The sequence below is a fragment of the Cyanistes caeruleus genome, chromosome 7 (assembly GCF_971803275.1).
Source record: "Cyanistes caeruleus chromosome 7, bCyaCae1.hap1.1, whole genome shotgun sequence".
Lineage (NCBI taxonomy): Eukaryota > Metazoa > Chordata > Aves > Passeriformes > Paridae > Cyanistes > Cyanistes caeruleus.
This window is the reverse complement of record NC_141707.1, coordinates 29,727,798-29,753,705: the sequence shown is the minus strand read 5'-3', so window position 1 is coordinate 29,753,705 and position 25,908 is coordinate 29,727,798. Positions and strand designations below refer to the sequence as shown.

At 43.4% G+C, this 25,908-nt stretch overlaps 1 protein-coding gene across 9 annotated transcripts in view; it reads right to left on the bottom strand.

Moving 5' to 3' along the window:
• The window catches only part of GLI2 (GLI family zinc finger 2), a 383,459-nt gene that overhangs the window by 120,464 nt on the left and 237,087 nt on the right, over positions 1-25,908 (bottom strand). For all 9 annotated transcript variants that reach the window (XM_086897659.1, XM_086897657.1, XM_086897658.1 and 6 more), the window contains one exon: positions 20,328-20,490. In XM_086897659.1, the coding sequence (XP_086753785.1) occupies positions 20,328-20,460 (133 nt within the window). In that variant the 5' untranslated portion in view covers positions 20,461-20,490. The remainder of the gene's footprint in view (positions 1-20,327; positions 20,491-25,908) is intronic.

Below are 25,908 nucleotides of genomic sequence, written 5' to 3'. Positions count from 1 at the left end.
CTGCAAGGCCAGGATGTTCTTCCAGCATTTACCAGGTCTGAAATTTTATAGAAGCAGGTTCTGTGGAGGACATTCTCTTAACAACTGTGTCAGTAAATGGACTTGCGAGTCCCTGGTTTTCTCCATGGATTTGCCAAAATAAGTTTTAACAAAGAGCAGCTTTTCTGCTTCTCGCTTCTATTTACGTGCAGAACATGAATACTTTTCTACCTCAAAGGATGTGATTTTCTAAATCACTTTGAAATCCTCAAAAGCTGCTATAAAACCAGTTATCTTGACTGAGATCTGGACAGGGAAAAGGGTATAGAAGGAACCCCACTGCGTGAGTTTGACAGGACCATGTGTGTGACCTCCGCAGTGCTGCACAGGATTTAGTGTCTCAGGACATCACTCTCATAGAAGTCAGAGTGGCTGGCTGTCAGTAGCATTAAATTTTTTGCATTTGATTTTGTTCAAGTAACAATAGAAAGTAGAAAAAAATTAATTGCAGCAAAGCAATCAGATTAAAAACTAATTTTCAACAACAGAAGTAATATTTAAACAACTGGGGAATAACGGAAACCCACTTTGTAGCTTAACCGTATCAGTTCCATCTGTTATTTTAAGGGGTGAAGCCTGAACTGAGAAATCTGTGTCACACAGAGGCTGGCAGGTTTGTGAACTCTATCGGGAGCTGCTTAACAGTTGGTCTTAATCGTTTTCCAAGGCACAAAGCCGAGATCAAGATGAATCTGTTTCCCACATTGTTTCCTCCCAACAGGGTTGGATTTCAGCTTTGCCTGGATTAGAGTAAAGCCACCGGAATTCCCCACCTGGACATTAAGGTTGGAGGCCTTGATTTCAAAGACAAGTGGTATGCAGTAATTCCAACCTGGCCCCACGGGACTGCAACTTTCATTTCTAATCAGTGGATTGTCTTCGTGCAAAACATTTTTTTAAGAGGAGGAGGAGGGGGAAGATTTCATTACATCTTCCCCTTTATAATTTTCTTTCAGAGCCAACATTTTTTTAGCCTAAATACTAATGAATTAAAAGCAGTATCATTAGTTCACCTTTTCCAGAGAAAAGGATAACAGGGCTGAGATTTTTAAATCCCATACTATTCTTCTGCCTCACCCTGAATTTGCTCATGTGTTACTTTTTCACTTAATCGGCTTGGGCTCAGTGGCTGTGCCAAGCTGTGCTTTAGTCTCACAGCATGTTGTAACAGCAGTGACCAGGACCTGAACCATCTGCACCTTTATCCTACAAGTGCATTTACCCAAAGAAACAGCCCTACTTCAGCTCAGGAGTTGGAGAGGAAGAAGGTCAGAGATTTTCAAAAGTCTCCTATCCTAAAGGGAAGAATAGGACCCCTTCTCTTGCAAAGCAAAAAATGTTGTGGCATGGTTAAATCTCTGCACAGTGCCTCTTTGTGCTCTTCCCCTCGAGATAATGGGTCCAGGCTGAACCAGCCACTCCACATCCAATTTGCAAAGCACTGTGGATGTCTTCAGCTCCCTTGCAGTGTGTTGAGTCCTGGTACCTTTCCTCTATACCCTGCTTCCCCCTCCTGAAGTCCTGAGCACAGACAGATGCTTTGGCAAAAAAACAAAACCAACAAATAAACACACCCCCCCAAAAAAACCCGAAAAACAAAACAAATAAAAAAACCAAACCAAACCAAAACAAACCAACCCCTACAACTGCACCAAAAGGCTGCTTTTGCTACCAGACACAGAGACCCGTCAAGACACCTTCATATGAGTATGTGAGTATGTACCACTGGAGGCAAGGTCATGGTCAGGCAAGGTCATGGTCTGGAAAAGTCCAACTGTTTGCCTTGGCAAACTCCAGCACATCTCAATGTCTATCCATTGAGCTCTAGCTTCCATTAGCTCCCCAAGAAGGTTTACCCTGGGAAATATTTCCCTGTTCCAGGCAATCAGGTAAAACTCATTTTAATAGATTTTATAGGAAGAGCTTTGATTTTGACCCCTACAAAGACCTACTTCTGTAAGAGAACAAGAAACTAAGGAAACAACAGCTTTGCATCACCCATGTGGCTGGGTGGAATTTTCAAACATTACTGACTTGAATCTGGAGGATGGACATGGTTAGATCAATCATCTCAGATAAGCCAGGATAAAATCTTTCCATTTTCTTGTGCTGAAGGCCAGGTGTCTCCAGCTCTCTCACAGGCAGAGGCAGCAGGGCTTAGGAAGGCTCCTGGATTTACCACTTCCACAGCTGCCCCTGGTTTGCTTTGAATCAAGTTATTCCTTAGCAATCCACTCCTGGAATTTGACAATTACAACAGGCATTTAAGCCATCACCCAGTTCCATTTGCTTCAACCATCCCTCAAGTGCAGCACTTGAGAATGCTGATGAAGGACATGCCACAGTCCACTCATCATCTGCCCCAACCACAGCTTTTATTTACCTCAGCCATTGGGAAGTACAGAGAGAGAAAAACTGTAAAAATATGGGCAATTCCCCCACATCTTGTCTCTATTTGTGATGTTCCAGTGTAAGGTTGTGCTTTTGCAGGTCAAGAAGCAATTCCTGAAGTTAAAGTGAGAAAGCATCCATTTCCCTCCTTTGGCTACAATATAGCAGTCCTGTTTCTTTTCATGAAGGCAATGAGACTTTAAACAACATTCAGAACTGGATATTGTTACATAACAGTGGAATACTGAAATTTGGACAAAATCTCACATTCACATGGAAAAGAAGAACCACATCTCTAGACTTAGAACAATAACCGGAAACAAAAGCCACCGACCACTCGTTCAAACAAGTCTGGTGTTTGCCTTTTTAGACTCAACCCTCTATGCCACACAATAGACTAGCAAACCAAAGTGCTAAATATATGATTTAAAAAAATTTAAAAATCTTTACAGACTCCACATCATGATGTCGGAAGGTTTTGTAGAAACACATTTTTATCTGATAGCATGTGTTTTCAATACAGACATATTTGGGTCTGCATGTCACTATTTTGGTGCTAACATTTACAAGCTTATTTGCTGAAGGCAATTTTTGAAGACATTTTGTCAGTGGCCAAGTCCAGCTTCCATTGAAGCTGAGTGGAACACTCCCACTGACCTCAATAGGAAACAGCTCAGACGGTCGGGGCAGGATTCAGAGCTGATATAACTCACTGAACTGCCACAAGTTGAGAACAGATCTCTTGAGAGCAAAATGGGTATGCCCAGGAGGAAAACACCACCATGAGAAATGACAGGAGAATAGACATTAATAAATGCATTAGGACACGGTACCATGGAATTTCTTCCCTGGCTGTGCCAGTATAACAGATTAGCAGCCCATGCCACAGTTTACCACCAGCTGCTGCCAACGGGATCCTTTGTGGGGCTGTGCACTACTGCTTCTGCTCACTGAACCTGAATTTGTAGGGGTGGGCAACTAAAACAAAAAAACTGCACAAGGTAGCATGTTTTCAGTAGTCCAGAGCGATCTTGCTGAAATAACAAGATCAATTCAGATTTCTGAAGTCAGCCACAGACAAAAGCATCGAAAGAATCCCACTTTTACTGTCTTCTTCAGATAATTATTTTTCTCTAGTTCATCACAACTAGGAAAACTTTGTTTAATAGCTTCTAATACTGCTATCATGATTGTAAATGTACTTCCTTCATTTGAGTGGAGAAAGAGCTTGAAAGAATTCCTTGCAGACAGCTTTTTTTTTTCCTCTTTTTCTTGTTATAAAGTCTACACTTGCTGCAAGGGCACAAGGGATGGAAAAAGTATTTAATTAGTATTTCCAGAAATATCCTCGCCTAACCCATAATGAGGTCATGCCAGATCATAATCCTCCTCACATACAAGAGACAAAGTGATTTCCTTTTCATATAACATCCTTTTTTGGGTGCAGCATCGATAGCTTTTCTGTGGCTTCAAAGGAAAAATAAAATTGAGTCAGTCTAAGGGGGGAAGTCCAGAAACACCTAATACATCTTCCTGTGAGATGAATTCAGCAGGCCATACCTCAGCAAAGACACGGGTGGGATCTAATGCAACCAGGAAGCTTTCTTTTAAAGAAAGTAGAAGGAAAAACACCCAGGCCAAAACCACACTCCAGTCACCATGTGCCCAACTGAACTCCTTTGAACTGTTTGCTTGAATAATATTTCTCTTAAATCAGGGGAGGCTGTGTTTGGGCTACCTGTGTCTATTTGCCATCCTTCTCACCTGCCAGAACCAAACCTGAGTCTTGGCTGAACCCTTGAAAGCGTGGAGCACTGTGGACACCACTGGGCTGGTGGCCCAGGGAGGGGCTACATTAGCACTGGTGCTGCCAGGGCTCAGTCTGCACCAAAGAGGAGCTGGCGGCAGGTGCAAGGACCAACTGAGACCAGCCTTCTCACTGGAAGCCATCCCTCCTGCCTCAGTGCTTCCAGTGACTAGAGCACTGCTGTGTTTTGAACACTCTGAAAGAAAAACCCATCCCTCAAGTGATCCTTCCTGGACAGGGAAGGATACACTGGGATGAGTCAATGAGCCAAATAGCTTGTACATGGCAAAAATACTAACTTGGAGGAAAGCTTTCAACCTCATCTTGATGAAGACATCAAGAGCTTGAAACCCCACCATCTCCCTTAGTGGCTCATCCCAATAATTATTCCACTCCACTGTAACACACAGGCAGGGAGCAGAGCTCAGGTAGATGCCCAGGTTTAGCTTGCAGCTGGCGATGGCTCATCAGCCCTTCCCCACTGGAATAAGGGGCCAGAGAGCACAAAGCATTTTCCCTCCTTCACTATTCCATAATTAAAATAAATCAGAAAAAGTACATTATCTGCTGTGTTTGCCCTCTTCTGCAAACGCACCATGTGTTATTTCACTACAGAAATCACTGGACAAAGCTGATTTACTGGCCAGCCTCAGGAATCCAGTGATTCTACAACCCTCTCTCCCATCCCCCAAAGTTTATTGTTGAGTTCTTGGAACATCAAGTACAGACTGTGAAATAATTTAATGGTGGGGGGATTTTCATCCTCCTTCTCTATCCCAATATGACTAAATTTATTGATTTTGGATTGCTGTAAATTATAATGTAATTATCCTGCTGCACAAGCAGCTTCCCATTCCAGAAATTAAAAAGCAATTCAGGTAAATGATCTTTAGTTATCATGGTGCATCCCTGCAGAACTCATTAAGCTGGGGGATTAGATGGCACACCAAAATTCTTACAGAGCAGGTGACATTGAAAACTATCACGCCTGGCAATACAGAACTTCCTTGGGACGATAACAGGCAAAACTACTGGTGTGGCACTTTTTATTCCTTTCCTGACAACTTTGAGATGCTATCAACTTATGCATCTTGCAGGAACTCTAATGCTCACTTACTGACCCCTTCTAAAAAAATAAACACCCTTCCTTTGAGATGAGAATGCCATTAAGTGGAATTTAAGAAATGGACAACATCGCAAGGCCATCTGTAGAATGTTGTCATCTGATCCCACTGGATCTCAGGTGGAAAAGCAGCTCATGTGAGTCAGAATCAGCAACTGCTTTTTGAGGTGGAAGACTGCCAACTGCCACAAAAGAGAGCTCACACCAGATTTCCAGACAGCTAAGGTCAATTTTCCAGCTTTCCCAAAAGAAAGCTCCATCTGATGGGATTGCTAAAAGAACTGATTTACTGCAGTCACAGCAAATATGTGCACTTTGCCAGCACAAGTATTCTCAATCCCTTTGTCTTGCCCAAAGGTTATGTTTTGCCTCCCTAAATCTGCCTGCACTTCAGGCATTACAGAACTTGCTGTTCTGTACTGCAGCGATGGCAAAGCAGCCATCATCAGGCTTCACACTGAAGGAGGCTACAGTCGTTGGCAGATGAAAGGATACGTGTGCACATAGTTTGCACATCATTAAGTTCGCAAAACACTTTGAGGATGAAATGTGCTACATAAATATAACAGGTTATTAAATTTCTTGGTGCCTGCAGTGGTCTTCGATGGATTGTGCCTAAACCTGCTACTGCTTTTAGCTTCCTGGAGCTTTTTTTTTTAACCCCCTTGCCCCAGAAGATTTTTCCCTCCAGCCAAGGAGTTTTTCACACCTTCTGGTGGCCCCATGGAGTTGCTGTGCAGACATGGGGAGTGCCGCTGGCTTTCGGCTGCATGTGTACAGTCTCTGTTCATTTCCTCTGAAAGCGGTGGCTGCCAGACTTGAAAGACCCCTCTTGCTCCCTCTGCTCTTCCCCAGTACAGCCCTTAATTAATACTGAAGGCTGCTACCACTTTTGAGTAGGATAGTGCAGATCCTCAGGATATTAGTCAAACACCACAGAGATTTATGAACTCAACAGCGTGACCAGGATACTCAGAAAAGAAGCAAACCCCTTCAATTTAAAATTCTCCTACACCATCAGAAATTTCAACTTCATCTACAAGTTCTTCACACCGTGAAAGTTCACTGTTATTTCGCTTCTAGAAAGGACTGTGTCCTAATATGGACATTTATGCAGCATTCAGCTAAATTCTGAAGATATACGATGTACCCTGGTAGCCCTTTTTCCCATTAAAAACAATCTATTAACTCAGTCTCATGAAAGCCCAAGTCATATCTGGTCTCTGTTTCCAGCAGAGATGGCTTAGCAACCTCTCTCTCCTCATCTCAACAGCACACAGTGCCACAATTACACAAGGCGTTGTGGCGGGAGCACAGGACATCAGTGAAAATCTCTGTTCTTTTTTGGGATGCAAGCATACTTTTCAAATTTCCTAAAAGGAGAGATTATTTGGTTTTGGCCCAGCATCTGAAACCACTCATGGGCCACACACAAGTTACCGAGTAAGCAGACGACATCCTTTTCTTAAACCCTTACGGACACAAACAGATTTTGAAAACATGTAGCTCAACCACCTCAGCAAATTGTTTCCTCGGTGTGTTGGTGTTGGGAGCCCAGTGCCTGCCCTCCCTCCTCCTCCTCCTCCTCACTCCCCATTCACTGTTTACAACAAAAAAGGACATTAGTGCTGGACTGAACCTGCTCCAGTTCTTTTATATAGATTTAGACCGTATAATTTGATCATGACCACAGGCAGTTTTATTGCCCTGATTTATATGTAGCCTTGCAGGGGGTTGGGGTTTTTTTCCCTTTATTTGGTAAGGAAGTGAAACTCATAGCAGTTCCTTCCCTGCTGCAGCCTGAGGACAAGCTGTGGGATCTCCACAGGGCTGCCACTCTCTCTCTGCCCTTGCTGTGGTCTCAGAGGGGAATACACACACTGCAGGAGCTGGCTAAAGCTTCTCCTTGAGCACAAATCCTCCCTGTGGCCCTCACTGCCTCGCACCACTTGGCCTGTCCTGCCCAAGAGAATGGTCCAAGTGGCATCCAGGGTAATCAATGTCACCACTTCCTCTATCCATGAGTGTGATAACTGGACAGAAACTCCAGTGTCATTCCCTCTCTTGCCTGCTAATCCTCCTCCCAGGGAAGTCAGTAAAAGGACTGTTTGACCAAGCCATCACTTTTACAATCCAAACAGCAGGGGATAAAAATCCAGGCAGCTCTGCCATGGAGCTAAGGGAGATGTGGCTGTTGGGCCAGGCATGTTGATACCAACCATCTGCATTCCCAGGGCACACTAAATCTGGGATCTGTATTAGTATTCTCCAGCAGGCATCTGGCAGATATTAAATACCAGCCTCCCCGGAGAACTTGTTACCTCCTCATGCTTGACTGGGTGAATATAAGTGAGCGCCGTGCTTGTATCTGCTACCTGAAGAGGCTAGATGAAGCCTATCTGAAACATGCCAAGACTCTGTATCTGTCATTACCATACCAATTTCCTGAATGAAAATCCTGCCTGTCTTTCATTTAATCTGTCTTCTCTCTCATTACGTGACCAGAACATGCTGTACTAACTACAAAGACAGGTCAGTATGTGACTCAAAACCTAATTTCTGTTACTTACCTAAATGATTACTACCTGGATGAGCATGATGTTTTGGAATAACAAAGCCCACCAATCGTTCTGCCCTGTCACTGGCATTTGAAGAACTAATTTGCAGTGGGCCACAGGCTTAGAGAAAAGGTTCATCAGAAATCCAGCTGTCTCACGTTGGTAACCTCATCTTCACAACAACGTACTTTTTTCCCCTCTTATCTACCTTTTGTCCTTTTCTGCACCTAGCCAGTTTCTTCTTACACTTCTGAGTGTGTAGTTTTTCCTAAATTTTCCCTTTGCTACCACGTTTCCTCTTGAGGATCCCACAAAATGCTGTCTTTTGGCTAAAACCCTGCTGTTACATTCTTGCTTCTTGCACCTCTGTACAGCAGCTGGTCAAAGCCCTTCAGATCCCTCTGCACAACTCAGCCCTCCTCCCACACAACTTGTCCAGGCTTCTTCTGCTTTTCTGTACATCGTTTTATCTGAGTACAGCCTTCTGACTTTAGTCCACCATGATTTTCATAAAGGACTCTCAGCTTCTCTCTATTACTCTGAGATCACTGTCACCTTGTGTCCTACCCCATCAAGCAGTAATTTTGCAAAACTTTGAAGCAGAAATCACATCCTCCCTAGTTATGGGGTTCACGCTGATCAAATATTCCAGGCATTCTCTGTTGCCTTACTCAGCATAGTAATTCCCTGGAAAAAGAATTTCAAAACTACCTAGAGAACTATTACCAGAAAACTCACAGGGGACATGAGCCACCATCCACTTCATGTGCACCCAGAGGCAGATTGGGAATGCTGGGCACAGCTGCACCCTTTTTAAGTGTCTAGAAAGACATCATCCCTTCTTTGTGGTATCCATAACCATGGCTTTCGAGGGTCAATTCCTTCCTTCCTCTCTTCTTGTGCCTTGTTCAGCTGATGTTGCCTTCAAATCCCCCCTGGTTCGGGCCATCAGCCCCGCATCTCACAAAACACAAGGTTAAGTGAAGCAGATACAGGAGGACATTTCTATTCTGCCCTCAGGACTTAACTATGGGATGGTTTTGAGGTTGGAAAAGAATAGTTTTTCATTATGGTCACAGAAAGGAAGAATAAACTAAAACCATTGCAGATACAGGCACTGAGGAAAGGCCCTTTGGGCTGATACTTAGAGAAGCTCATTTCTATCCTCACCCAAGTGCTGCAGAGGTTAAAGACCTGCTACAACCTGCCATAAAAGGCAAACCCCACATTAATAGGAAATGTGTTCCCCTCCCCCATTCCAAATGTATTTTTTATGAGTAAACATTTCTGTATTAAGACTTATTGTCTTCAAAGATCCCTTTTATGTCCCAAAGGTAACAATTTAAGTGTTCTTATAACAGCCGTTACTTATCTTTACAATGGGCAATGCATGTGAACTCAGTGTCTGAAACTTTAATTTTGCTATATATTTTTTAGTAACTACATATAAATCCAGCCTGTTTCAAGTGTCAGTGACCAAAAGATAGCCTCGGATCTTATTTCATCTGCAAAGACATTGTTCTGAGTGGAATTAAAAGCAGCAAAAAAATTTGCAGAACTCTCAACCCTTTTAACTTGCTTGCAGAAGTGATGCAGAATGCACAGAGCTCAGAAAAAGAGATGCAAATGTTTTTCACACTTTCAGTCATCTCATATCTATTTTAAGAGTCGCTGCTCCAGCAGTTGAAACACAGGACCCTGCAGTAAAGATGTTTTAAGGACGTCTTTGTAACAGCACAGGAAAGTTCCTCTGGAGTTTTCAAAGGGAAAAAATCGCACCAAGCAATAGTACTGCCAGCTCCTCTGCAGTTGATTACAGTGTTAGAGCATGCATGTGCACAGCAGACTAATGGGAAGGTAAGCTGAAACTAAGTTTCTCTCTGAAGCTGTTATCCCCTGACAATGATTTTATCCTTCCATCACCTGTCATGCAAGAGTCTAATTGCAAAGCACTTTGCTAAGACCACTGTCTATTGCTAGACTGGGTGAATATACATGCCTATTGGGTGTCTATTGCTTGGGTCAGGGTAAACACTGAAGCTCTCCACGGTTTCTATCAATTCATCCAGGTGTGTCTGACACCCAAACAGGTACCTGGAGCTCACCCATAGACTATCTGTGTAGGAAACTGTTTTGAACTAAGAAAAATCATTTTTTCTTGTTTCAATACAGAATATTTACATTGTTATTAACAGCCTGATGTTCTCCAGCTGAGTTCCAAGTAAGGACAGCTGAAAACTTTCTCACTTCAGAGCAAACATGGCCCTTTGGAATACACTCTATATACCCCCAAATGGTCTTTCCACTACAGATATTGAAAACACCTTCACTCTAAGAACTTAAGCTTATCTTCCCCAACCCTGCAAAATCGTTTTATTGTTCCCTTTGGACAACAGCAGGGTGACACCTAAGACATATGGACAAGGTCACCCTTGTTAGGCAGCACCCAGGGGAAGCAGCACCCTCTTGCAGGCGGTGGGGAGTGGGAAATGGCAACCTCCCCACAGCCTGACCCGTTAAGTGTTTCCGTGTGACCGATGCCATAAACATGCTAACCAGATGCTGATGGATGGGCCTGGAGGCCCAAAGAACAACCCCAGTTCATTATATAAATGAGGGAGTGAAGGGAAGTCAAGCAGCTTTCCCAAAATCATGAAGGAAGTTTGGGACTTCATCAGGAACTGAAACTAATTTTCTCCAGACTCAGTTCTGTGCTTTCACTGTAGGGAGCCACCAAAAAAATTTGGTATCTTCACACAAGCAGCCTCTGGGAGTCGGATCAGCTTCCCACAACACATAATAATTCCTCTCGTTAAAACGGGACGTGCAAACCAATGCCTAAAGTCCTCACCTTTGTGTTTCTCTGGTTTTACTTTATAGTGTGGCTGTAAATACCTCTGAAAGAACATCACCAGCTGTACCTGCAAACCGACGTGAACAGATTCGGCTTAACCTCAAGCCTCACTTGCAAAAAGGCACTTGCACACATTAACACAGGACAGGGATATTCACTCCAGCCAGGACGTAGGAAATTCCCTCCATCACAGCTGGTCCACCCCACAAAGAGTAGCCACAAACCAAGGTGAGCCTCAGGTAGAAAAACTGAGTGAGAAAGATAAATTCATTACCTCACAAACAGAACAAAAAATTTATTTTGTAAAAATCTAAATATTACCCAAGATTTTGGCTCCAGGGTCAGTGGTGCTGAGCCCCTATCAGTCTCTCTTGGCTCAGAGCATCTTGTTAAGTGCATAAAATCTCTGCTTTCTTTAAACTATTAAACTATTGTTGAAGCAGCACACACAAGGCCAGGGGCTTAGAATAAGATACCTTCTCTATTGGATAGTTTTCAGGAATGTCAGACACTGATCTTTTACATCAATACAACTGAAGCCATCAAAACATCTACTTTAACTGTTTACTTAAGGATGCATCTGCCGCAAGCTGTGATTTTTTTCTGAAAATCTGTCAGTCAGGAGCTGATCACTGTAAGAGAAAAGAAGAGAATAGAACAGCTTTCTGGCTAAAAAGGCACCATTCAGTCCCTGCAAATGTCACTGTATTTTAAAAATCAGATACTGGTGGCAGTAAATATAAATATTTTGCTTGCAATACTCCTGTTCTTATTTATGATTTACTTACAATTGGAAGCATTTTCAAAGGCATGGTCTTAAAAAGATCTGAGATTCCAGGGGAAGGAAAGAGGTATTAAAGAAGAAGAGGAGGGAAATCCCCACTGAGCTCTCTAACAAACTACAGAAAAGGCAGAATTTATTTCAGTCACGTTTGTGATCATGTGGAATTTTTTAAATTTATTTTCATTTTGGACCCAGACTATGTGCCCAAAGTTTTGTTCAGTTCTTTCCAGCAGGGTTTGCCTGATTTCAACCCAGTGCCACTATGGGACTCACAGAACACCCAGTTTAGGTCATTTTCCAACACATTTAAAGTCACGAGTTTAACATAATCCTGGAGAAGTTTGCAGGAAAATACTATATCCCCTTCAAGATATTTTCAAGATATATTCCTTCAAGAGCTAAATTTACAATCTTGGCTGAAGTTTTATTCTCTGTCAATATCATTAAGATCAGAGAACTCATCCTGTCAAGCATAGTCCCCACACAGAATTCATAGGATATCAATTTATTTCAGAATTTAAGGTTTCTGCAGTTTTTGTCTCACTTGGTTTTGGAAAAACTGTAGCCCCTAATTATGAGCCACTGTGCTAGGTACTGAACAAAGACACTGCTGAATTAGTTTAAATTCAGTCCTAACTTATTTGTGCTACTGAGCATTTTCATACCCTTATGCAACCAAAAGGAACGAAGCTGACTGCTGCATCGTGATGTTCTCAGAGGCTCTGGATGATGCATAGACAACTTGTGTTCAGCTCTCCTGAAGGAAAAGAAACAACGCCTCCGTTTGGCAGATGGGCATGAGGATTTGAGTCATCTGACCATGATTACATGGCATATCATTGAGAGAGGAAGGGCTTGCTAGTGCATATTGTGAACCAAGGAACCTCGGCTAAGACCTCTGTACTATCATCGATGTCCCATATACACCACATATCAACTTCTGAAATCCCAGAGATAATCACTCCTTGACATCCCTCTGAAACAGCTCAACCCATTTCAGCCACTTCAGCACTGGAAAAAATCTCCTGTGCTCCCTGTCTGCAGAATAGGAGCAATGGCATCTCCCCATCTTTCCAGGATGTTCATACGCTGACAGAAGCTGAAGTGTTGAGACAGTGTGGGGGCTGCACAAAGCAAAAAATCCCCCCACAAGCCCTGGGCTCCCCAGAAGCCACCAGACAGCACAATTCATCTTCTCTAATTATAAAAAATAATAAAATAGTGCAATGGAACTGTCTGTGTCCTCTCAGGCCTCTGCATCTCACTGATCACCACATGAAACCATGAAAACAGACAACCTGATTTCAGGGGGGGCAGTTTAACAAGGTGAGGAACAATGCCAAGTCCTCTTTTCACTGTGAGGTCTATGGATGCCTTCTCAAGGCCATGCAGAAATTCTTTAGGAGGTGCTGGAAATACAAGTCCTGTTTCTTGGTGATGGTATTGGATGCACAGCATTTCTAGGAACATTTTTCTTTGCCACTTGTCTGACCTCGGGAGCAGTCCCACTGCTCTGTGCAGGCAGCCATGGAATGCTCTGCCAAACCCTATCAATTATTTAGCATCCAAAGCTAGACTTAATCTGTGTGATAAAAGGATAGATTTTATCTAAGGCTTGTTCCCCTTAAAGTGATTTACACAACTGGCCTCTCTAGTTGCTTCCCTTAACATAATTATTTACTTCTGCATTAATAGCCTTTCTCCATTTGGGTTATTTTTAAGAGCTTTTTGTAGCCTTGAGAATTCACTGTTTTTTCCCCTCGTATTTTTAGTGGGGATTTTAAATTTCCCATCTCTCTGAATGGGCTGTTAAAACACTAGTTTTGCCAGTGCTGGTGTAAACTGAGAGCAGCTATGGGAAGCAGCTCCCCTGGCTGTGCTGACATCTGGGTGTTGAGTTTGCCTCTAACTTGAGAAGCCATGGGGTGAGATTTCAGTTCAGAGCTGGCAGTCAGGGCTCCCAGACTGCTCATCAGGCTACAGACTGATGAACATGAATGAAAGGCTTTAAAGTATTAACCTAGTCCCACCTTGGTTCCTTACGTGAACCCCACTCTGCAATTTTGGCAAAGTTGGGAAGACTGGGATTTTTCCACCTAACATTAAATCAGGCATGAAGCCCTCAGGGAATAAAGCAGACATCTGTACAACGTGATTCACTTCACCCTAATGCACAAGCATCCCAAACTAGACACCTAACACTTAGGCAACCAACTTTAGACAAAATAACTCTCATCCTTTGTCCTCCCATGATTATGGCAGGCTCAAATGCCATGGTTAATGGGTGGTGTTGGGAGAACTGATTTATAAAATCTGTGCAAATTCACAGACGTTCACGCAAAAAGCTCCCAGGGATACTAAAAATTCAGTCTATGGCAAAGTGCTGGCAGAGGAGAAGATCCGGGAGATAATCCATTATAACCTTTGGAATTTCTTACTTTTCTACAACTGACTAATCCACAATAGGTAAGTTCAGCATCAATTAAAAAGGTTATATTTAGGTACCATCTGAAGGGCACTTTAATGAAGTCTAAGCTGTGTCCCCATAAAAGAAGACTCATCAGTATTTGCCAGAATAAACTTCTGGAACTTACAAGATAATAGAAATGTGGAAGTGATTATTATTACAATTATTATTAATGATAATATAATACACTCAACAAAATACAGAGCTCTTTCAGGTGGTACTTAACAGTTGGGATCACCAATGCCACGACCAGCCTGTGAAAAATAGTTTTTTCTATTTTAAAGTCATAAAAGCTTTTCAATTTGACATACAAAACTGCAGTGTGTTTAGTGATAACATTACTCTGTCTTCAAAAGTACCTTTGCATCTGTAATGAGCTGAAATTACAGAAACTTTTTCTGTAACAGTGTGGAGGAGCTGTTTACAATTAGGGAATGCTAGCTGATGTTATGAATTATAGAATCATTTAGGTTGGAAAAGACCCTTAAGGTCATCAAGTCCAACCAAACAGCTGTTGCATCATCTAAGAGCTACACAATTTGAACCAAAAAGTCTGTAAATATCAATGGTTACCCACTCTGAGGTCGCACCATTGCCCACAGGGTTGGCTACCACACAAAGTCAGTAGACAGGCTTGGGCAAAGAGTTTCCCCCATGAGAAAAAAAAAAAGCCAACCAAGAAGTCAAACTCCGATCACTCATTTAAGCAAAGCAAAGGATTACCTAGACTGACTCTTCTAAAGAAGCTAGGGAGACAGCATTGCAAGCTGTGGATAGAAGAGAAAGGGAAGGAAGAAGAAAAGATGTGCTTTTGTAGCAGTTTGTGGCAATCTCAATTACCAAAATTCTGCCACTGTAACTGAAGAACTAAACCAGCTGCTCCCAGAGTGCTCTCTGCCAGGCCCACACACCAGATACTGCTCATGAAACATAAAAATGGTGTAACATGGCTTTAACTTCATCCATCTCTACATGAATCCTTCTAAACTATCCCAATGATCAGGTGTGAGGTGACCAGCATGAGACAAAGCTGGCGAACTTGTCACTGTCCTTGATATCCTGTGACTCAGGAACAGTCTCAGCACCGCACCAGCCTGAGCATCTGAGACATGCAGCTGCCCAAAGGGACATGAGTGGGTACACAACAGACTGTAGGCAATCTGTCCATTCAGAAGGGCTACAGTAGCAAAGAAATACACTTTAGGACCCAACAGAATTAGCTTAATGAAAGGCTGACAGAAACAGTCAGAGAAGAAATACAGGTCTTGATTGCTCCTGCTCTTGTGGCAGCCCGGCACTGAAGCCCTACCCAAGGTGGGGGCCACTGAACTCTGTCCAGTAGATGCATGAGAATGGACAGTGGCTGTCAGGAGAATTGCTCAGTCTGAATTACAGAATTCCCCCATCTTTCAGTTTTAACCACTTGCCCCCTTTCCCCCTGGAGCCAACCCCAGCTTTTCTGTTGAACACATCTCTCAGCATTTTAAACTGTACACAGCAAGGCAGTGCAGGCCAGGGAAGCTAAGAATGTGCTTGTACTGGTTATGTTCCTTTTCCTGGAAAATGTGAACTGAATGAAAAACATTCTTTAAGAAGATTCCTGCCCCTCCAGGGTGGACAGAGGAGATGACTTCATTGGGGCTGTTCTCATTCTAATTTGTCTGAGTCTTAGGCCACACAAACTATATATTTTTTCAGTGTGCTGAGGTCTGCTGGGATGCTGGCATTTCCTCCTCCTCATTTACATGGTCTTCCCATAATCTAGCACTGAGACAAGCTGAACTGCACAAGGACTCCCTGCCAATGCCACTTGGGGCTTGCTTATGGAAGACCTCTGGAGAGTGATGGGAGGTGCTCCCTGCCCTTCTCTGCCTATGAAAGGGCTGAGTGTGTTACTTCTGCAGAACTGAGCATTCCTGCCAGCCCATAAATCAAGTAGCCAAACTCCATCCCAATCTCTGATCCACTGCAGAAAAGCCCCATACTCTGCCTTTACAGCACACAGGGCAAAGAGCTGTATTTCATCAACTGAAGCCTTAATATCAGAGGAGAGTCGTTACCTCCTGGAAAAAAAAACAAAAAACAACACAGCCAGAGTCTTACTAGTTCTGCAGCTTGGCTTCCCCATGTTTACACCAAATGACTTGTTGAACTTCATTATATACAAAGTATTTCCATACATCAGAGGCAGGGAGACCTGTGCAGCTAACATAAAATAAATTACCACCCCGTGATAAATGGTTCTATTAGCAATCCAGATTGTTAAACTCAGATACAACAGGATGAAGGGAGCACTGCCCCATTCATTCTCCCTGCGGCAGATACTGAGTTGTAAATAGGTTATTTTGTGTGTAAATAACACATTAAAACTCAGCATTAGCCGTGTCTTTTGATAGAGAGGAAATTGTTCCAAATAAATAATTTCGGACAGGAATGTAAAATAAGCCAGATTTAATAGTGCATGCCTGCTGTAGCTGTGTTAAACATGACTAAAATGATAAACCCCAGAATATACTAATAGTAAACTATGCTCTGACATCAAAGTAATGAGGCTGTATTTTTACCCAGCTTTAGAAATGCTAAAATTAGTCTTGACAGAGCCCGACATCAGAAAAATGTTTCAAACATAAACACCATCAATTTGGGAACTTGGAGTTTGTGTCATGCAGAGGGTGGGGTGAGAGGGAAAGGTGCATTCTGGGCCTTGTTAAAGTTGGGCAGTTAGCATTTAGGAGAATCTGTATTTAATTTTTATTACAAGATGAGAAACCTATCTTCCTAAATATCTCTGCCTTTGAAAGAATGGCTCATTTAAATTTCCCCCACAGCCACATGCCTGGGCTCCCTCATGCCTGTAGGTATGGAGCACATGTCAGTGCCAGCGTGGAGGACACAACCCAGCCTCACTCGTGGTGCTCTGCACCAAACCCTCCTACCCTGCACTGCAATATGGACTTAGCAGGTTTGCTGAACTCAAATTGTTATGAGTTGCCCTTCCAGAAGTAGGGACAATAAACTCAAGAGCCTCTTCTGCAGATCTAACTTGTCTATAGTTTCTACATACTGTCATTATAAACAGTTTCCATCTCAGTCGCACATATAGATGTGTCCCTACTGCAAGAGAAAAGAGGAGATTTGACTCCCTGGTCAACATGATTTATGGAAAAATAGAAAATTAGGAGAGACTTCCCTGGTGTGATATCTGTGAGGCCAATTTCTGAACATCTGATCAATGAGTTACTATAAAAAACTGTCAGAGATGATGTTTAAAATGGCAGCTTCAGAAGACTAAAAATATGGGATGCAAATTTCTAGTACAAAAGGACTCTTCTGCCAGCATCAACACAATCGATCTTTTTTCCTACACCCATAACTTAATTTGTTAGAAGCTGGAGATATTTGGGACAAATACCCAAAGCAAGAGAACTAGAAATGCAAACCGAACATATTATTTTATAATGATACAGTCTAAATAATAATATAATTAAATAGTTATTCTTCAATTATTTAACTAATATTCGGTTTATTCCTTCAATTAATTAGAAATAAAACCTTATGAATCTATTAATTCCTACAAGTGAAAAAAAAACCCTTATGATCTGAGAAACATGCAAAACATGCTATGATGGCACTCCTTCTGTGTGACTCAGTAGAATAAAGGAGAAGAAATGCGTTACGAATTACATTTGGCTCTGGAGAGAAGCTTGGTGATGTGCAGCACTGGCTGAGCCTTACTGCCACTTTCTCATATGCTAGTACAAAGAGTAAAACTTTTGCAATATATGAAATCAAGAGTTTGTCTTGGATGAGAATAAAGACTTGCTCGTATGGCCCCAAAGCAGGGTGGGGAGCTCAGAGGCCCACCCTTTAAAGCTGATCCCCCCCTCAAGCTGAACTTCCTAATTAATCTCCAAACCTTGTTTGCTTTGTAGTGTAAAAATATGAGCATAAATACTCATAGTTGTGGCCTGTTGTGAGTAATTACTCTAGTTTAGGGAATCAAACATGTTATACTAGCATGAACACCATGTAAGCAGAGTCTCATTTCTACCCAGCCTTTTTGTTATCACCTGCTAAATCACACCTTGCAGTTAACTCATATTAGAAGAAAACTTTGTATTAATTTTTCTACTTCCAAGCACACGCAGAAGCATGCTGCTCACTTTCAGGAGCCTGTATTATGTCTAGCTGAAGTTCAAAGGAAAGCCCTTCAAACCACAAGAGCACGTGCATCACCTGCAGAGTCCTGGGGCCAGCGTCCCACCACACACTGCTCCACTGCTGCCCAGTTTGGGTCATTTATGAGCACTTCTCTTCACAGCATGACACAGATTTCACTCTTTACATCTCATTACACAATGCTTTCATCACAATTCTGACATCTTCAAACAATCCTCAACTTACTTCTCCCCTTCCTCCTAATAAAAGGAGAAATATTGAGCCCATAAATCACTTTTTTCCAAAGGTGAGAGCACACTGCTAACAGAACATATTATCCTGGACGTTTAAAAACCAATTAGATTTCCAGGGATGCCAAATGGGCTGATGGACACTCAACCTTGGGGCATCCTCATTTGGATCTCTGGAAAGGTCGTGACTGCTTCCTCAGTGGAAGCACTCCCAAGACAAGTGCCAAGTGGGGAGAAGGTGTTTATTCGTAACAGCACATCTATGGGTTGTGAATTTTAGCATATGCTTGGACCATGTTGGGGAAAATCAACCCTTCAGGTCTACCAGTCACTGAGATGATACCTCAAGTGGGCTGCCTCAGTAGTTCCTATAGCCTTTGCCTCTTCAGGGATCTGCTGGGGGATGCCAAACTTCTGCACCTTGCTATCCCCCTATTTCCACTTCTGCCAAGCCTTCCTTTCTGCCACTTTGTGCAGTGCTCACAAGGAAAGTGGCTCAGACCCATCCAGGACCACAAAAGTGTGTTTCCTTCCAAACAATTTTGTAAAAGGTTTCTGGTCGCTTTCAAAAAGAAGTTTATGAAACACATGAAGTTATACACCAGATTATAATCTAGCCACTCCTACTTTATTCTGTGCATCTGAATCTTCACAGGTCAGTTGGAAAAAGAAACCTGAGTAGCAAAGTTTATGAAAAAGGAGACATAAAGCAGATTTAAGCCTTTTTGGTTGGAAACGGTCTTCAAAACTCAGGCAACAAAAAATTCAAACTCTCCAGCCAATCTAGGTAAGAAAGAGAGGAGTTCACAGAAGAGCTGTTCAGTTTTCCTGGGGTGATGAAAAATCGCCCTGCAGTGAAGGAAGGGGAGGGGACAGGTTCATTTTGAGGTAGACTCTGGCTACCAGTAACGTGTATTTCAAAAAGGGGAAAAAAAAAAAAAGCTGCCTGCAAAGTTTCCACGGCTGGGGTGTGTGTCTTGTCACATCTGAATTGGTGCAGCCTCTTCTAAGTTTGTCTCCTTATACCCTGTCCAGAGAGGACACCCAGCCCCCAGCGAGGCCGCTATGGTGGCTCCCCAGCGAGCACAGCCTTGCCCACAGCTGTGTCAGCATGATGGACCCTGGCACTGCTCTGGAGATCCACCAGCACACATGTGCCAGAGATGGAGTTTGCCTGCCACAGTGAGCAGGAGGAGGCAGGAGCAACATCCCTGCATGTTCACCTGCACACCAGAGTTACACCCACCAGTAATGGCTCCATGCCCACAGCTGTCCACAAGAGCTTCCCAGATGACTTCAACAGCAGCAAGACCAAAATCTTGCTTAGCACACTGACTTGAACAGGAATGGCACAAGTGGAGGGGTTTCTCTATGAACATTCTTGCACTGGGTCTGGATATTCCCAAATTCCTCTCTAACCATGAAATCCCAGCAGCAATGACTGAAGACCATGCAGTCTGTATAGCTTATTAGCAGGATCACAGCTGGCACACAACACCCCTTCCTGACCAGGATAATGAGGTGCTCCCCATCTCCAGCCAGCCTCACCAGCCATTCTTTAACTCCACCATGGAGAAGTGGAGGGCACAGGGCTGCCAACACTACTCAGCACCAGTCAGCTGGTGGCAAGCACTGATGAGATGCCCGAAGTACCCCACGGCCACCCCTCACCACCCATCCCCTCCCTCACCCCAGCCCAGTTCTCTGGTGACCAATCACACTACAGTGACAATTAGATGCCACACAGTGACACAGCTTCCAGTTCCTCTGACAGCTCAGTACCCCAATAAACTCAGTGTGTTCACAGGAAGTCAGATGCCACCATACTTATTAAATTCTTACAGTCTAATGAAAAACACCCCTGCTGCTTTCAAATTGTGGAAAATGTAAAGTACCTCCTTGTGCCACTGCTGCTCCTGCTGCTGCTAAAGGAGTGGGTTTCTTCCCCGTCTCTGTAAAGCCATTCCCCTCCAGAACAGCACCTTTCCCTTCTTTTTTCCCAGCAGCTGTTGAAGCAGAAGTTTCCATCTTAGACAGGCATCTTCCAGCTCAGGAACCCTACAGGACATAAAACAAAACCACATTCTGGTCACCATTCACAAAACAGGCAAAATCAGCTCCATGAAGCAGAAGATGGTTTGGCAGAGTTCAAAAACAAATGGCAAGCAGCAAAAAATTCCTGGGTTCCTAACTCCAGCAGTGCAGCCAGACTCAGCAGTCATAGGCACAAAGGCCACAACCACGTAAAGGACTGAGTGTTCTCACAGACCTACAAAGATCAGGACCAAAAAACAATGCCCAGCTAAGCTTGGGATACAAAGTAAAGTTTACAGGTCCAAAAGGATTCCCAGGGTTATAGGACAGGTGAGATGCAAATATTTAGCACACTTAAAACAGATCTGCCCATCCTATATGTGACCTAGACCATCCTAAGAAAAAACTCAGCTAAAAATTTCCAATAAAATACAGATAAATATATACTTAAAGTGTTGGGGTTTTTTTTCCTCCCCACAGTGGGTACTTATGCTATTTGCTGGTTTGGAACCAGTATCACGATCAGAACTTTTCAGCAATGCTTACAGATAAGCCACAGAATGTCTGCCACATCCCATCGAGTTCTCACTGGTGAGGTCTAACAAACACCAATCCCTCTCTCTCCCAAAAAAGTTCTTCTATCCTGACCAATTGCATCTGAACATCAGCTACAGCTTTACCCTCATTACAAATGATGAATTGAATGCCATGAAATATCCACAAAACAAGAAGATACCAAAGTACAAATAACCTGGGGTTTAAAACTTAGGTTGATAAAACATAGAAGCTCCTTGAACTTTTTGTCAGCTTGATAATTTCTTCTGCGTGATTCAGACTTAAATGGTCTCCCAAAAGCAAACATATGGGTATCCCAAATTTAGTGTAAAAATGATGTTTCTCTTAAATAAAGAGGGATACTTTGTTTCTGAATGCAAATACTTTTGTTCCCCTCATTTTAACTTGTTTGATTTCACATGTCTCCACCTGACTCCTGCTTGTACATAACCAGCACAGTTACCTGGCACTACCAGCCTCAGGCTGATCTTGGGAAAACCCACTGCTAATTCTTCTTTCCTTTCTAATTTTAATGCAGATCTGCAATTTCTCACATGCAAATTTTCAAATGCAAATTTTTCAGCTCCTGAAATACTCTGGAGCACACTGGCTGTTTACCTTACTGGAATTAATGGTAGCAGAGGAATATCTGGGAAACCAGAAAACCTTTTGTGTATGTGCGGGTAGTTTTATCACCATTGTGCCAATTCAAAACTTCCCTCCCTTTGCTCTGGAGGACTGACTGACTCCTGGGCACACTGGACTAAAAGGTAAACTCTCCTGAAACTCTCAAAGCACAACGATTTCAGGTCCCCGTGAGGGATCTGGTGCACGCTGGCTGTGTAGGACTGTCACTGCCACCTGGGCTCTGGGAGAGCCGAGTCCCACCACCAGCCATGTGCTGCAGCCTGAGCTGCTCATCCCAGGAGCCTTCAGGCATGGCTCACATGAATGGGACAACAAAGTGATGGATCTGTGGGCACACTCTGCAGCTGTAAACAGCAAAGCTCACACTGGAAATGACAGGACCCACAATTACAGGCTTTACTGATGACACAAGGCTCCAGTGAATACTGAGGTGGCCCCTCAAGGTCCTGCCCCGGCATGTGCTGGGCTTGATGGCAAACATGGGGTGGGTTCCTGGGGGCCAGGACTTTACAGTTGTTTAATCCAGGAATCAGGTTGGGTTACAGACCACGTATGAAATAAATACACCCAAACTGCAGGAGTATTTGACCTAGGTCTGACAGCCTGGGCTTCTGTTCGTTAAGCAAATAAACTTCAGAGGCTCTCTTACTAACCCCCCACCTGTTTCTTCTTAGTCCCTCCTTTCAAGGCTTTGCACTTTTGTTTGAAACCAGACGCTGGCCCTCGCACCCCAACCCCCCTTCTCTGGGTACCCTGACCCTGGGGGCAGCTCTGGGGCTGAGGGAGCATCCTTGGGCACTGCAGAGCTCAGCAGCCAGTGAGGGGAAGGAAGGAACGGGTAACAGGACTTGTTCTGTGAAATATGCAGGTTAGAGCCATGGTTTTTTTTCCAGAGATGCCTGAAGCAAAATCTCTACATCCCTGCCACAGACACCTCAGTAGGGACCCAGTTTTTCAGATGTGTCATTTATCCAACTGGAATGTGACATGAGATCATGCCTGTATTTGAAAATCGGGTCTTGCCAGCTGTAATTGCTCTCTTTTCAGATGAATTATGAATTAAAAAATTATTCAAGTGTTTGTAATAAGTGGTTGTATTAAACAGGTAAATCCTCAAATACCAGATTAGAAAAAAAAAAAAATAATGCAACTACTCTAATCTCACAGGATTTAGGGTAATAAGTCTATAATTATTTTTGCTTCGTAAAGGTGCCTGGGGCAGAGCAGGATGACTATGAGGTTCTGAGCTTTTCCCCAAGTCAGCAGCAACCAAAAATCATTTTCCTTTCACAGCACCCCACAGGCAGAGCTGATCATCCCATCCCAGGAAGACACAAGCATTCTTCCTGCCAGATCCTGCCCCACTCAGCACCTCTGCCCACAGGCCAGGACAGAGAACAGTGAGAAAAGGAGCACCAACACTGATTTCATATCCCACCCTCAGAGGTTTCACAGACAGTGGCCAAGAGGTGGTGACCAGCAGCCTTCAAAGTGGTGCAATGTGTGACCAGGACACAGCACTGGAACTCTGGAGATTTAGGTCCCCATCACGGACCTGCTACAGTCTCCTCAGTGTCCCTGGGCAAAAAGCTTAACTTCTGTCTTGCAGCCGGTTTCCACAGCTATAAAATAGGAAATAGTACTTTGCCCTATTTGCAAAGTGCTTCGAGATCCTTTGAGGCACAAGGCTATGGAAGTGTTTTTATTACCAGTATAAGAAGATATATTGGTGGAGGCAGTCAATCCACACTATCCAAGAGCACAACATTCATTTTTTAAGCAATGCATACTTTGCTTTCTGTTCGATGCTAAACTTTTTCCGCTGCTCTGTGCCACACAGAATTTATAAATTCAATGACAGATTAATCTTAGCAGCGAGCCATTTGGCATGAAAAAGGGTTTCACAGGGAGCCTGCTTTTTCCTGTAAAGAGCATGCATTTAGGAGTGACTATACAGAGAAAGACCCTATGCACTTATTCAAGCACAACTCTCTGCCCTCCGTCATTACTCAGAATTAGAAAACCAGAATGGATTACTCAGACTTTTCCTAAGGTTTGTAGCTTTCTCTGCAGGAGGAGGGCTGGGTAATTGATTTTGACACTAATACCAGCACTATTCATATGCCCTGTAATATAATTCTGCAGTGACACTAAAAAGGCAGCCATCTGAGATCTGAACAAGGAAAGTGCTATATGATTTGCCCTAGACAACCCTAGCTATTTTAACAGCTGTGTTGTATATTAAAAGGGAGAAATCCCAACAGAATTAAAAACAACAAAGTCACATTTGCCTTTGAGGAAAAACAAGAAGCCGTAAACTTTCCTAATAAAATGATCCCTCCTGCTAAGTGCTTGAAGAATGGTCTAAAGTGCTGTCCGAAAATGCCTGTCTCTTTTGGAGAGCATCAGCCTGAGTAGGACTGCTGACAAACTTAGGAATTAACAGATACTCATCAGTCATACCCTCTGCACACCCTTTTTTTAAAAAAAAAAGTAATTATTTCCTTCTTGAGGATTGTTCTTTCATCAGGAAACCCCCTTCTCCTCCCCTAGACAGAGCAGAAAACTTTTTTTTCCTTCTCTGTGAAAAATTAATGACCAATTTTGCCTATTTCTGCTCAAAGATCAAGCAGCACCATGGGAGTGATCCTCTCTGGCGGAGGGCAGGCACTGCCAGTGACACTGTGACACAGATCCAATCCTGAATGCCACCTTCAAGCCTGGTAGCCCCACAGTAGGGGCAGAAAGGGATTTCCAAAGCATGATTCCAGAAGCCATCTCACTTTTTGAATATTTTGGGCTTTCTCAGACCAGCGTGTATTCTCTGTTCATTCCGAGTTATCTCCACCTGACCTCCCCATACACCTCCCTAGCAGTGCTAGTGAGGTGTCATCACCTCCAGGGGACACGCTGTGCTGTGCTGGCTGCTGACACCAGCACCACAGCCAGTATGCAGCTCCAGGGCTGCTGGCTCCTGGCAACAATGATGGGAGCTGGGATAACCAAGGGCAGCCTTTGCACAGCTCTTGCCAGGTTTGTGCTCGGGCACCCACAGGGAGACACATCACCCCTATGTAGGTACAATCCCAGGTTTGATAGCTTTTCCTGGAGTGCTGCTTTAGTTAAGATAAACAAGGACATATTCTCTCCATCTCTTCTTATGCAGTGGACTATGTCATACAGCTAAAGCCTTCTGAATACATGATCTACTTATGAAATTCAGCGTGAGCCAACTGCTCTGAACATTGGCTTAATACAGTGGCTGCTGTGATCCTTTTCAGTCTCCCAGGGTTTGAGCCAAATTATGTTCTCAATTACACGGAAGTAGCAGCAGTTAACCCGGTGAAGTCATAGGCTCTGTACCACAGCAAAACTTGACCCCTCTTATTTTCTTTTATATCAGCAACAGCTTCAAATTACTAAAGAAAGTTTTTTCTGTCTAAATGCCACTACTAAATCTTGGACTATCCAAACATGCTGTCTGCTGCTGAAGGACCTACAACTGTTTACAGAATATCAATCTCAGGTAAAAGCAGCATAAATATTAATTCAGAACTAATCACTTTTGAGGTCCTCCTGACACAAGGTTTCCCATCTTGACATTTCTTAGGAATGGGTCTGCTTGGGCCAATCCTACAGGGTTGATTACATATGGAATTAGAGCTGTACACTGGGGCAGTAGCTCTGTCTGAGGGCTTCCCCTCTGCAGGCTCTGTCCTGCCCCTTCCCCTCAGGAAACCTTCTGTGGTGGGTTCCTACCAGCTTCTGGGAAGAAAGGAAGAAGAGACAAACCCATGCTGGCAGAAGCTAGGAGGGCACAGAGCTGCTCAGGGCTTATTCTATTTTTCTACCCCCTACCCTGACTCCTGCTCAGAAAAGAGTAATACGAGCCTGCCAAAGGGAGGGAGGAAGGAGCTCTGCTAGCAGAAAACAGGATAGGACACATAAGTTCTGCCTGCCTAGTCCCAAAGATAAGGCTAAAATTGCTGAGAAATCTGTGTGTTCACAAAGCTTTACTGAACAGCTCCAGCCCATGGCAAAAGTTGTATCACTCAAAAAACCCCCCAAAAACCCAAAAAAAAACAAAGAGGGGGGAAAAGAGGCAAAAAATACCCAAGTAGAGTTGGCAAAACTGAAATAGTTATACAGGTTCTGGAATGTACAAAGGCTGAAATCAGAGACTTAGCATCTCTTTTGAACTTCAAAAACAACAAGTCTCTTCAAATCACTCCGTTAATT